The sequence below is a fragment of the Gymnodraco acuticeps genome, unplaced genomic scaffold (genome assembly GCF_902827175.1).
Source record: "Gymnodraco acuticeps unplaced genomic scaffold, fGymAcu1.1, whole genome shotgun sequence".
Classification (NCBI taxonomy): Eukaryota; Metazoa; Chordata; class Actinopteri; order Perciformes; family Bathydraconidae; genus Gymnodraco; species Gymnodraco acuticeps.
This window is the reverse complement of record NW_022989980.1, coordinates 659867-674081: the sequence shown is the minus strand read 5'-3', so window position 1 is coordinate 674081 and position 14215 is coordinate 659867. Positions and strand designations below refer to the sequence as shown.

The 14215-nt window shown below is 39.0% G+C and overlaps 2 protein-coding genes across 2 annotated transcripts; one reads left to right on the top strand and one right to left on the bottom strand.

Moving 5' to 3' along the window:
* Window positions 1-67: 67 nt before the first annotated feature.
* Window positions 68-2774, bottom strand: mcts1 (MCTS1 re-initiation and release factor). Its single transcript, XM_034211834.1, has 6 exons — window positions 2559-2774; window positions 1637-1789; window positions 1440-1537; window positions 1147-1280; window positions 406-473; window positions 68-320 (listed from the first exon to the last, which is right to left on the bottom strand). The coding sequence occupies exons 1-6, from the start codon at window positions 2567-2569 to the stop codon at window positions 239-241; spliced, it is 546 nt and encodes a 181-aa protein (XP_034067725.1). The 5' UTR covers window positions 2570-2774; the 3' UTR covers window positions 68-238.
* A 1041-nt stretch (window positions 2775-3815) lies between these two features.
* On the top strand, window positions 3816-13977 carry cul4b (cullin 4B). The gene is made up of 20 exons (XM_034211831.1): window positions 3816-4275; window positions 5139-5254; window positions 5342-5445; window positions 5572-5641; window positions 5994-6067; window positions 6161-6323; window positions 6500-6589; window positions 7672-7754; window positions 7842-7909; window positions 8092-8210; window positions 8311-8503; window positions 8613-8717; window positions 8805-8915; window positions 9023-9108; window positions 9990-10097; window positions 10212-10325; window positions 10726-10831; window positions 10964-11136; window positions 11213-11365; window positions 12692-13977. Exons 1-20 carry the CDS (start codon window positions 3816-3818, stop codon window positions 12785-12787), a joined length of 2592 nt encoding a protein of 863 aa, XP_034067722.1. The 3' UTR covers window positions 12788-13977.
* The last annotated feature ends 238 nt before the right edge of the window (window positions 13978-14215 follow it).

The following is a 14215-nucleotide window of genomic DNA, read 5'->3' as shown; positions in this document are numbered from 1 at the left end:
ATTGATGACTGGGCGAGGCTACGTTCACATCTAAAACTGGATACAATGCATAATAACTGAGATTGAGTTTTAAAGCAAGATCTTTCATTTATTTGTGCATAATGGCAAATAATTCAAAGCCTTCAGCAGGTTACACAGCTAAGTCCTTAGGTGTAAACAGGTGACGTGGAGCCCATGCGAGCACCGCACTTTCTGTGGGGGAGGGGTGTGGGGGCAGGCGTTGCAGGTGGTGATGTCATCATTTATACGTCTTCATGTGCCACAATCCATCATTCAGATAATGAACGTTCTCAATACCAATTCCTTTGTTGACTTTCTCTCTGTTTGAAAAAAAAAGATTATTATTCATCAAAAGAGCAGAAAGGATGTTTTAATGCTTTTTTTAAACGTGAAAGAAAGGCTTACATGCTGTCTGCTGACATCTTCATAATGCCAACACAAAGTGCAAATTGTTTTCCCTCCGCCATTATGGCCTGCATCCAGTTGTTAAAGAAACATTTGTACAATGATTTTTGTTGTAGATTTGGAAGTAATAATTAACTCTATAGCCAGGGTATATGCAGGAATCCTGAAGTCAAATGTAATACCTTTTAAGACCTTTTTTAAGACCCTTTCCATACATTTTAAGAACTCATCGCCACTTGGAGTTTTAACCAGTTACCTTGGCGACACACTTTACCTCACATTTACTATATACAGTATTGATTGTCCTTCCTCCTTATCTTCCAACCATTTGGACGCAAACTTGCATTTCCCCATAACCATGTTGTTTAACAACCGGCGTAAACGGACCTTCGTGCGCTATCAAGCAGTGAGCGTGCGATGTCCTGTTCAGATGACGTCAAATCCAACGGGATGCCATAAATAAACTACACAGAATCACACTACACACCTACGCAATGATTACATTCAGGCAGACTGTAGAATACAACCTCTTTGGACAATTTATATACTTATTGAAAACAAGCTATAAAATGTAATACCTTGGAAAATGCCGTTTAATACTTTTCGCTAAATTGATTTATCAACTTTTAATACTCTTTAAGACCCCGCGGACACCCTGATAGCACAAGAACACTTCACAAATATATTTTTTGTGTGAAAATCAATCCGCTTCCACATGCAGCCTCATGTTTAAAAGGATACAACTGCTGTGTCAGCTGCAGCTGGGTAGAGTTTAGCGCCTGGCGACGTCAGCCCGGGGCACATGATGTTGGCTCCACTTAAGACAAACTTAATGGCTCCTTTGTCTACTTGCTGGTGGGGAAGAATGAAAGGATCTTGGAAAAAAGAGAAGGAAGACTTTTACTTAGCTTTGTGATCAATAAGTCATAACCAAAACATACAAAGGCACACTGCATTACAGAAATGAAAGGTCCTTCTGAAGGGCAGATCTAACCTTTTTTATTTTTTGTTAATTGTGTGCATTAGGATCTTACATTTATGCAACAGTCTGAGGGTCGGGTAGAATGGGCCTTCTCTCTGTCTGAAGAAGAGCAGTTCTCCATTCACTGTCAGGATTTCAATGTGTTCATGGCTGTGGGGATAACAATAGAAATATTACAAATGTCAAAGGCAATCCACTAAAAACACACTGCATTTAAGAAAAATTATGAAGGAAATAACTGAATCATACCATCTCACGATTTTGACAGGGTCTTTTTTTGGCATTATGTGATTGAGCCATGTCTCAATGTCTGGAAACTGTTCCAATAGCTGATTTTTGATGCCCTTGATCACTGATGTTTTCAGCTGGATACAGTTCGACACATTTTCCTTATCATCAAATCTGAAACAGTAAACAGTGCTTTTAGTATAGATACAAATACAGCCATTAAAAACAAAACAAAGGCAACTGCTCGTCACATTTGACAACAAAGCTGTACTTATTTTTCAAGTGAAATAACTAATATACTGTAGGCCTAAACATGTGACAAACATACACAACATGAGCTCACTGATTACACATTGTGGCCAATATTGGCAGTAACTATTGTGTTGGTTTAATTATGATATTTGATTTAAAAACCAAGAACCAAAAGCAATGACACCCACCGATTACAGATATTTGGAAAGGGGATTCAATTGTAGTTTTAAGAGATACAACAGAATGCTCTAACTTGTTTGTTCTAAAAAGTAGATACATAAATACATAAGCAAGTGGGCTTTCTTCTTAAATCTCATCCAGACTAAAACATGAATAATAGTGTAATTCTCACTCTCATTACAACTCAATCTGAAAAAATAGATAGCTTTACCTAATTAGAAGAAAGGTGAATTTCATCATTGTGATTACTAAAATACAGGGCCGTATTGCTTAGTTAAGACATATGAATGAATAATATCTAGATCACATATGAATGATACATTTTAACAGATGTGTTTTCCGGGCCCGGTCTACTGCAATAGCACAGGACCTTACCGATATTATAAATGATGTCTGTTTGTCTCATTAATTGAACTTGAGCATACAACAAAACTAACTTGCTAATCAGTTAGCGTTAGCCACCTAGCTGTGGTTAGCTAACGTTACAACACATAAATCATCACATACGTACTTTTTAAACATCCTCGTTGGTCGCTGTAACGGTTTCCGCGTTCCTCAATTTCCACAAAGCTTGTCCGGACTTACTGCGCAAATATGTGTGTGTTAAACACAATAAGATAATAGAAGACAGTTCATATATCAAGAAATGCTTCTCTACTTCCACGCCTGTTTAGCAGTGGAGGGCCAGAGTTGTAAGGGTTTGCTTCATTTTACGACAGTTGTTTACGTTACACGGCAGGTCTTCTGTCACCCAAGTAACCATTTTTTTATAGAACCTTTATTGAAATCAACAACTGTAGTTCCAATGTAGGATTTAACCACCTTCTATCTATTTTGGGAATTGTCTTCTTTTCCATGTTGTTAACTTTGTTTTTAATGCTTGTACAACGTACTTTGAATTAACTTTTAAATGTATGTGCATCGAATTATTTAGGTGTTGATATGCTTTTTAAACTTTTTTTAATTCTAAGTAATGGTAACAAAAATGTTGTGAATTAATAGCAAGATCATACTTTATGTGGTCTAAATTAATGTAAACAAATTTAAAGTGAGCGCAATAAACAAGAATACAATTAGTCGTATGATGAAAAAATATAATAATGTATATATATATACTGTATAATGATATATATAGATACATTAGACAGTACATTTCCCTTTAAATATATTTATTTATTCATTCATATTAATCATTAATATTATATAAACGTGACATCAGTCCGTGGTGATCAGTGACATGGCGCCATCTTGTGGCCAGAGCAGATAACAGCACTGTTTTCTGCACGAAAAAAACACGCTTGTGCAAAAAGTACTTTTTGTACAAAGTACTTCCGGTGGGTCACCGACTAGCTTTTTTGTGCGAAATTTCCTCCCTGTTTTCCGACGGGTGTTTTAGTATCACATGAGACTATTTCTCTGCTGTAGTTACATTTATTCTGTGAATAAGTATCTGAAGGCTGCTTCAGTTATTAACCGCTCATACTTAACGACTGTGCAACGCGGTGAGACACGAGAGGCGAAAAGAGGAAGCAATAGCCGACCATCTTTCTTCTCCTGCCAGCAATAACAAGAAAGAGACAAGGCTAGGTCCAAGTGAAGCCGAGTAGTTTACTGTTTATTATCAGTTTTATATTGGTAAAAAGGACCCTCCGTCCGCGTTGAGACACACACAAGCTATCGGACACTGAGCTCATCTCCCGGCGAGCCTGGAAGTTTTGGATCACCAGAAAAAGACAATCTGTTAAAGAATTAGTATCCCCGTTTTTTCATGTTTCCAACAGGTTTATCTTCCCCTAATCCCCCACCACCGCCAACCCAGGAGGCTAGACCAGTGGCTACTGATGTCAAACCCGACAGCGGTAACATCACATCCCCGAAGAAGAGGAAAATAAACGGCTCTGAGAGGGAAGACACTGCTGACAAGTCCCTGAATTCCTCCTCCTCTTCCTCCTCCTCCTGCTCCCCGCTGCACATCCAGAAGAAGTTGAGGTTTGAGGATTCAGTGGATATCATTGGACTGGATGTGAAAATGGCTGAGGAGGCTGCTGCTGCTGCGGCGGCCGTGGTTGCTGCTTCTTGCTCCAATAACAAAAGCAAAGCCGTGTTCCTGCCCGGTGTCGGGACGGGACACCATGCGAACGGACTGACGAAGCCCGCAGGCTCCTCCGGGACCTTCTCCAACAGTAAACCCGGGGCGGCCAAGAAACTAGTCATCAAGAACTTCAAAGGTAGCACACACAAAACAGTCAGATACTGTGCAATAAGCTCCAAAACATCAGCAATATAAACTTTTAACAAGTCCACAGTGGAACATGTAATCTGTTATTGTGATGTGAGATTGGCTGTAAAAGGACCTGAAGGCTGTAATTCAATGTAAATGTAACAATAATAGAAACCTAGCTGAATCAGTGCTCTCCTATAAGGTCAAATCTGTCAGGAAATATACATTTCCTTAATTGTGTCAATATGGGAATGACTCTTGGCTCAGTGAACAGAAATGTACTAGGCATACATATTTTTGACATGTTAGGAAAATAATGTATTAAGAGGCACTCATTTATCATCAAATAGGTTCTAACAATCATAATAGGACATCCAAATAAGACTATAAAGACTAAAGTAAAACTAATAAATATAGTTTCTAACTGCCAAGCTTAATGTTTACATATAACATATCTAAAATGAAGTTGTTATTGCTCTCCTGAAGTAACAGGATTATAGAGTAGGATTGGGAACTTTAACCTACGTTTTTTTAGATGAATTTAATGAGATGGCGCATTCTCATTATTAATAGTTATAATAATATAACTTTATTATCCAGCACCTTTCATACAGTGGGTGCAGTACAAAGTGATTTACAATTAAGGGATGAAAAGTAAATAAATATACACATCCAAAAACAAACCAGTGCAAATCTGAGGCTATAGCATGTCTAATAACAACATTCAATAACCATGTTTATTTATTTTATAGTCAGGACCATCTTGCTATAATAGTTTTTATAATAGCACTGGCTTAGTGGCATTATGGGTCAGTGAGGTCCACTGTTTTATTGTTATAAGAACTGTTTTGTGGGTTTTTTTGCACACAGAAAAACCCAAATTGCCTGAGAACTACACGCAGGAGACCTGGCAGAAGCTGAAGGAGGCAGTGGAGGCCATACAGAACAGCACTTCAATCAAGTACAACCTAGAAGAGCTCTATCAGGTATCACTACTGACCTGTTCACCTCCCAGAGGAAACACATTTATAACTAAAGTTTCCTTTTTGACACTTTTCTTTCTGTCCCCTCAGGCAGTTGAGAACCTGTGCTCCCATAAGATATCTGCCAAGCTTTACAAACAGCTGAGGGCCGTGTGTGAAGACCACATCAAGTCACAAATTGAGCAATTCAGAGAATATCCTTCACTATTTTATTCATCTTCATATATCTGTCTGTGTGATCTATCGTAGTATTGTATTGCTTAGTGATGATCATGCAGTCATATTGCAGAACATATCTTCTTCCTTAACGTTGTTCATACGGATGCCTTGGACAGTGTGCTTTTCCTAAAGAAAATTGACACATGCTGGCAAGATCACTGCAGACAAATGGTATGTTTCATAACTTTTACAAGTGAAGTGGTGGCTTTCATATCCCTTGAAAGTCTGTTTATGTAAGGTCTGCTTTCCTTGCGATTTGTTTGTCAAATGTTCCTGTTTTAATTGTCTAATACTGATTTGAATATTGAACTTCCATGAAGTTGGGGGAATTAAAACATCAATATTAAATGTATTGTAAAGTCTCAAACCCAATTTAAGATCATGGTTATTTTCTCAAAATTGGAAAGTTAACTCACAGAAGCCATCTTACAACTGTTTTCATCAAACAACAACATGTTTGAAAAAGAATAACAATGTGATCACAGCTTTTTCCTAACTTTTTATGTCTGTCTTTGTTTCACAGATCATGATTAGGAGTATATTTTTGTTTTTGGACCGTACCTATGTTTTACAAAACTCAATGCTGCCATCTATCTGGTGAGTGATCCCTGAAGTCTGCTGTTGTACATTAGCATGTAGCAGATTCATATGTTTAAAAAAAAAAGTTTGAACAACTTCTGTGGTGTGCAGGGACATGGGTCTGGAGCTGTTCAGGTTCTACATCATCAGCGATCTGAAGGTCCAGTGTAAAACCATCGACGGGATACTGCTGCTCATAGAGATGGAGCGAAACGGAGAAGCGATAGACCGCACCTTACTGAGGAGCCTGCTGAGCATGCTCTCTGACCTGCAGGTAACAGACTATTACTTTTTATATTAATGATCCAAACACTTCCTGTACTAAAAGAAAAGTGATGCTTTAGCAGCTGTGGTATTTGTGATTATCACCTGAACCGGGGTATGATGAGTTGTCAGTCTCTTGTTGACAAATGGCTTTAATTAAACCTGTGTTCTCTCCATCCCTGACAGATTTATCAAGACTCCTTTGAGCAACGCTTTTTGGAGGAAACTAATCGCCTGTACGCTGCAGAGGGACAGAGGCTGATGCAGGAGAGAGAGGTGATTTATGTGGACCACCGTACTCTGGGCCCATTTATATTGTTTGTTTCCATGGTTTCTTTTTTACAAGACTGGACACAATGTCACACAATTTATGTCCAGTATTATGATATGTTTGCATCTAGAACATGACCTTTATTTTAGTTACTCAGAATGAAACTGAAAGGACTTCATCACACAAGAACACTAACATATCCATAGCTACAGGAGATCCGAATGCAGTACAAGACTGAAGGGTTTCCTTCATCTCAGCTGAAAAAAGATTTAGCTTGATTCAGACAGAAAGTAAGAAGAGAGTAAAATAGAAATGTATATATCAGCGTTTCCGCCAGGGGGGCGTCTTGCCGTCATTTCACACCCTTATTCAGCTCAGGACGCCCTGAACGCGAGCCGAGGGCGTCCAAAAATATTAATAATTCGAGAGAAGATGGAGAGTTTTTATTGCTTGAAAAGGAAAAAGGATAAGGACATCCCTCTGTTGGAGGGGCAAAGGAGTCTGGTGGGATTCTTTTCGGAGTATTGAAGATCGTTTCCCCGACATCGAAGGTGCCTGCTACCGGACAACACGGAACCTGCACGATTTGGACGCGATGAGCGGAGGGGTTTTAGTGGAGCACGCGAGTGAGCTGCGAGCGCCGGAGCCTCGCAGCGGCGAAACTGAGGCTCCGTGGTAAACTGTGGTAACATGAAGAGCCGTTTGGGTGCCGACACAGCTGGCGCTTTAATAGAGCAGAGCCAAATGATCCGGCTCACTAACGTAAAAAGCTCTCGGGGTGGACGCCCTCTCAGCCCTGGTCTGGCGGAAACACTGATATATATACATTTTCTCAATACTGATACTGTGTGTGATATATATGCACAATCAAGATTTAGCTGTCACATATAGTTCATTATGTCAGTATTTACATATTTTTAAATTACATTAAAAACTGAAACACATGAAATGATTGGTTGCGTGAGAGTTATGATACAGGATTTTTGACTCAACATAACTTTATTCAAACTGGTCTGACTTTCTTTATTAAACAAATCATATGGATTGATGTATTCAAATATGACTCCTTTCCGCTCTCTTTTTGTAGGTCCCAGACTATCTCCATCATGTCAGCAAGCGCCTGGAGGAGGAGGCTGACAGAGTCATCACGTATTTAGATCAGAGCACACAGTGAGTCCTACACTGTAGTATTCAATGTGCAGTTTCACAAACACAACGATTCATTTGTAACATGAGTTGGTTTTTTTCCCTGTTCAGAAAACCGCTCATTGCTAGTGTGGAGAAGCAGTTGCTGGGCGAACATCTCACGACTACTCTGCAAAAAGGTACACAACTCATATTTATGAGTGGACCTTAATCCCAGTTAGTATGATTGTATAAAAATACCTTGCGCTCATGTCGACCCTTAGGAACCTTCCTAAGCAAAAACATGTTTTTAAACCACAGCCTGGCTCTTGAAAGTTTAAAAGCAGCTTGATTCCTGATCTTTCTTGTTGGAAACTTTCAGGTCTGACTCACCTGCTGGATGAGAACAGAATTCAGGATCTGTCTCTTCTCTATCAACTCTTCAGTCGAGTGCGAGGTGGCGTTCAGGTCCTCCTGCAGCACTGGATAGAATACATAAAGGTATGAACGGAGATAAAAGTCTCAAGAAAAAGTGCCAGGAACTGTTTGTCATATTCTGTTGCTAACTGCTGTTTTCAATGTCTTGAAAATCAAAACCTAGGCTTTTGGAAGCACAATCGTAATCAATCCAGAAAAAGACAAAACAATGGTGCAAGAGTTGCTGGACTTTAAGGACAAGGTGGATCACGTCATTGACATCTGCTTCATAAAGAACGAGAAGTTTGTCAACGCCATGAAGGAGGCTTTCGAGACATTCATCAACAAACGGCCAAATAAACCTGCAGAGCTCATAGGTCAGCTAACATGCCCCACATTCATACCTCCTCCTGTGTCATGCAATCAGCTGATAATCCTAGTCTTCATGCATTAACACGTGGTACAAATATATACTTTTGTTTCCAGCAAAACACGTGGATTCAAAGTTAAGGGCAGGAAACAAAGAAGCAACAGACGAAGAACTGGAGAAGATGCTGGATAAAATAATGATTATTTTTAGATTCATCTATGGTAATGGTTACTTTATTTTACTATCACATTTGTTTGAGTTTATGAACTCTGTGTTGATCTTAATGTTATGATGTGTTGTCATTGTAGGAAAGGATGTTTTTGAAGCCTTTTACAAAAAGGATCTTGCCAAAAGGTTGCTGGTTGGAAAAAGCGCCTCTGTGGATGCTGAAAAATCTATGTTGTCGAAGCTGAAACATGGTGAGTTTAATCCTTCAGTGTCACTTCTTTACACACACAAACGTCACAAACAACGTGAAATAAAGGGGACTCTTGATCCTAAATACTTTTGACTTGTGTTTCCTCAGAATGTGGAGCAGCGTTCACCAGCAAACTGGAGGGCATGTTCAAGGATATGGAGCTTTCTAAAGACATCATGGTGCAGTTCAAACAGGTGGGAACTACAAAAGTGGGTTGAATCTGTAAAAGGATCGTGTGAGTTTCATATTGGATTGTCCTGATGGTGAGATGATGTATAAGGGAGTTTAATATTACAGACATTATACTAGGGCGGTAGGGTTTAAGATACAGGGCTGCAGAACAAAATGCCGGTCCTTGTACCTAGCTAATACTTTGTCAAAAGGAATGTCACCTGGCAATTGAATATTTGCTATAAGGGCTGTAACTAAAGATTATTTCCATTATCGTAAAATCTGCCAATTCCAAATGTATCGCTTATCTGTTGAGTTTATATATATTTCAGAAGATTTACCAAAAAAAGGACATCATAATAGCCCCTTCAAATATATTTTGATAGGGGCTATTATGGACTATGACATGATCCACTGTGTCCCCTCCAGCTTAACTGACCAGCTTATCAAATGATCACCCGAATAAACTTTCAAAGATTCACATTTGAGTGACAGGGACAGGTTTATGTTGACTTAAACTGTTTATGTAATGTTAATCTCCAAACTGGTTAATCAGGCAATCGCTTCACCTCTAATTTGTAGGTTACTTTGTAATGATATAAGCTTTTTATACTGGTTGTCTTGCCATTCTTGCTAGATAAAGCAATTATCACTGCTAAAAGAGTTGTACAATCCTTCCTCATACTATTACTAAAGCCTCTGTGCAGTGTTTTGAAATCCATTAAGCTTTCAAACTCTTGGATTTATGATTGGCTTCATGGATCCTGTTTCCTCACCTCACCGACACCTGAAACAGCACGCCCTCACCACACAGGGTTTCAGTTTCTTATAGTAATAACCTAATGCGGAGAATTGCATTTGGCTGCAGGATAACATCCCATGTGTGTCACTTGTTTCTGCGCAGTACATGCAGTGCCAAAACATTCCAGGCAACATTGAGCTGACGGTGAACATCCTCACGATGGGTTACTGGCCAACCTATGTCCCCATGGAAGTGCACCTGCCTGCTGAGGTCAGTGCTGCTGAGCAAATAGCGATATCTTCTGGAAACGTACTGTTTTTACAACCTGCCGTGCAATACATCTAGTGAGTGTTGCTCTGTAACGCCTCTGTTATCTTTGTCCAGATGGTGCGACTACAGGAGATCTTCAAGACTTTCTACCTGGGCAAACACAGCGGCAGGAAGCTGCAGTGGCAATCTACACTCGGCCATTGTGTCTTAAAAGCTGAATATAAAGAGGTACATCACTGAAGCCTCTTTCCCACTTAACAAAAAACCCACCTTTATCTGGCTTTTGACTTTATTGGGAAATGTAACAGCCAGACAAATGAAGATGATGGAAACATTACACGCTCATATTTACCCCTTTTTTTGGCACGTTTTGGCACCATTTTGTTGTTTACTAGCAATGATAAGAAAGTCTAATTTGAGCTTATTTTGAGCTTATTTTATGTGTTTTGAAAACTTACATATGCCCTAATTTTGGTTATAATATAGGATGCTCTGGTGTTTTGCTCACTCAGTGAATAAAGCTTAATGTTAAAACACATTTCACTCAAACTAAACCACACCTGCTGAGAGACAAATAAAGGCTTTCTGATTCTGATTTATTTCTTCTCTTGGATTTGTCTTACAAAAGGGCAAGAAGGAGCTGCAGGTGTCCCTCTTCCAAACGCTTGTGCTGCTGATGTTCAACGAAGGAGAGGAGTTCACACTGGAGGAGATCAAACTGGCAACCGGAATAGGTTTGTGTTATATCCCATTCACATCAAAGTTTGGTTGGCAGCACTTCCATGAAGAAATAACTACAATAGTCAAGCACTCGTGATGCAGCACCACTGATGTAAAACACTGTCCCTGTGTGTGTGGGTTTACAGAGGACAGTGAACTGCGCCGGACTCTGCAGTCACTTGCTTGTGGGAAGGCACGTGTCATCACCAAAATCCCAAAAAGCAAAGATGTGGAGGATGGGGACAAGTTTTCTTGCAATGATGACTTCAGACACAAGCTCTTCAGGATCAAAATAAATCAGATCCAGATGAAAGAAACGGTATGATACTATCCCACCGTACTTTCCTCCTTTCATAGTATTTGATGAAGTATTTTAACTGAGTGTCTTCCCTCAGGTGGAGGAGCAAGCCAGTACCACAGAAAGGGTCTATCAGGATCGTCAGTATCAGATTGATGCTGCCATCGTGCGGATCATGAAGATGAGGAAGACTCTGAGCCATAATCTCTTGATGTCTGAAGTGTACAACCAGCTCAAGTTCCCTGTCAAGGTGATTAACACAACACTGGATCTCTTTATTAACAAAAATGTTCTAGTTGGTATATATGGGTTGATATGAGTGTTCTAAATAATGTTATCCCTGTATCTGTTGTGTTGTTATCTAATTGGTGTACTTGCTTTATCATAAGCAGAGTCACAGGGTTTATTTTGTTATGAGTCATTTAAAACCAGCTGTTTTGCTTTCCATTTTTTACCAGAATGATATTATTATGTCTATATACAGTATCAGTTTGAGAGTTTCAGTCCTTAAATCCTAAAGAATTTTGACTTTATTATGTACCTAGAGCAGGGGTGTCAAACTCAAATACACAGTGGGCCAAAATTAAAAAATGGGTACTAGTCGAGGGCCGGACTGGTTCAATGTTTATTGCCAAACGTATTGAAATGAACTTATTGCACATATTAAACCTGGAACTAACAAAGCTTAAATTATTGCCTATAAAAACAACATTCAACATTAAATAATCAGTTGAATTAATTTATTATGGATCTATCTGCAGCTTTTCCGGAGTCATTTCTTATGAATACATTTTTCCACAGGCCAACAACAGCTTCAAAAAAACAATTTCCCTCCAAGAGAAAACCAAACATGCCCTGTGTCGTGAGAGAACAACTGCAACAGGAAACATCCATTTAAACTCAGTTTGCTGCTGTGATGCTAGTTCAAGCAGATACTTGGCATCTCATCTTGGGTGCAAGTTCATCAATGTTTGGGGTCGGGCTCTGAGCTGAGGAGATCCTCAGGATTGAGTGAAGGTGTGCGTGCAATATACCGGCGGGCCAGATCTAATAGTAATTAGAAATTATCCTGCGGGCCGAAATTAAATCCACCAAGGGCCTGATTTGGCCCCCGGGCCTTGAGTTTGACACATGTGACCTAGAGGGACATTTTATTGGTAAATATTGTTCAGTTGCTGTGGACAAACCAAGAAACTGAGAAACGTTTCTAAATGCACTTAGAAATCGTTTTACTGCTATTTTTGGTTACTTAACAGCTGAACAATTAATCAATAACTGCATCATTGAATGGTATATTCAGATTTTCTGTCATTTTCTTCCACTCCAAAGGCTGACAATACTGTCAAAAAGTTGAATTAATGTTTGATAGGTTGTGGAGAAATCTACTGAAATCAGATCCAAACTGGTGTGTACAAGAAAATACTTTTTTAATAGTCATTTACCCTGGGAAGATGTCTTGTATTGCATTAATCTTCTTGTCACTGTAACAACCTCAAAGTATAAAAACAAGCAGATATACTGGCATGTGCCTCGTGTGTTAACCTTTACCTGCTCTCTGTCCTTTATTTTCTTTCAGCCTGCTGACTTGAAGAAGAGGATAGAGTCTCTTATTGACAGGGACTATATGGAGCGTGACAAGGAGAACCCCAACCAGTACAACTATGTGGCTTAGAGAAAGAAAAAGTGACTGAGAAAAAGAGATGCAGATGGTCCATTCAGGCTGAGGTCTCTTTTGCTCCAGTGGATGTAAACCATTATCATCTTCAACCCAGCGGCCGACAAGTGAATGGATACTGCTCCACAGGATTCTTTTGTCAGGGTTCTTGTGATCCTGTGGACTGCATGCCCATCGAAAAGAGAATAGTGTCCGTATTTCTCAGTGCCTCTGAGAGAGTTGGGCTACCGTGGAAAGACGAAGAAAACACAGATGTTGTTCCGTTTGCTCTTTTTTTTTAATGGAGAGGAAAAAATATTTATTTTCAAACTTAGATTATTCTTTGTTCATAGTTTGAATCAATATGCTCTTTGTTATTAAGTCACTTTTTGTCTTTCTGTTCACTCAGTATCCCAAACAAATGCAGACACTTCACAATGCCCTAAATGTAGTACAGATTGGAGAGGAAAAAGGGAAAAACCGACTTTTTTCTTTAGTTAGTGTCAAATTTGGGACTATTGGATTAACATTTATAGTAGGAAATTGCCAATTGGGTAAAATCTGTGTCAAATGTGTTCTACTGCAGCAAATTTTACGATTTTTTTTTTAAGGCCATGTAGCCATCTGATAAAGCTGTGATCATGAACACACAAAGCGTTCAAAGCTCAGTTTGTGCCAAAAAAAAGCACTTATTTTGTTGTAGGGTGTACTAAAGCTGCTAACACACTTCAGTTGTAAAGACAATGCATTTAAGTTTCTTGTTTCTTCTGTCTTTGTACATACTCCACAAAAGTTACATTTTAGATGATCTCATCCGACACTGTCAACTGCTTTTTAGGTTTTTGTTAACCCTTAGAAAGTATACTAAAAGCACAATGACTTCAGAGCCCATTTCCCCATCTTCCGCGGAGTCATACCACATACACACTATATTTTTTTGTATGTCTCCCTGTGTGGCTTGCAGGCCTTGTTGAAAAATGAGGGGATTGGAGGGGATTGCCTCAACACTCGAGGAAGAATATGATTGAGTAAACATGCCCTTGTTTGTATGAGTATGTTAGATTTATTGCTACAGATTAAAATAACTGTTTTAATCAGGTTTTTCTTTTTGTTAAATGGTTTCCAGAGTTAGAAGAAACACTCAAATTATCACCTGAAAAAAGTAGCAATACCACAATGCTAAAATACTTTGTTACAAGTAAAAGTCATGCCTTCCAAATGTTACTTGACTAAAAGTACTAGTGCCCAAATAAACGTAAGAAAAAGTACTTGTGTGGAATGGCCTATTTCAGAATAATATCAATGGATTATTATTATTATTATTATTAATGCACGAATGGGTTCATCACTTTGATTTTGCGTCTGGTAAAGGTGGATGTTTATAATATTTGAACTTCTGTATACATGTTCTAATAACAAAGGCCTACTAATCAATACATCATAAAT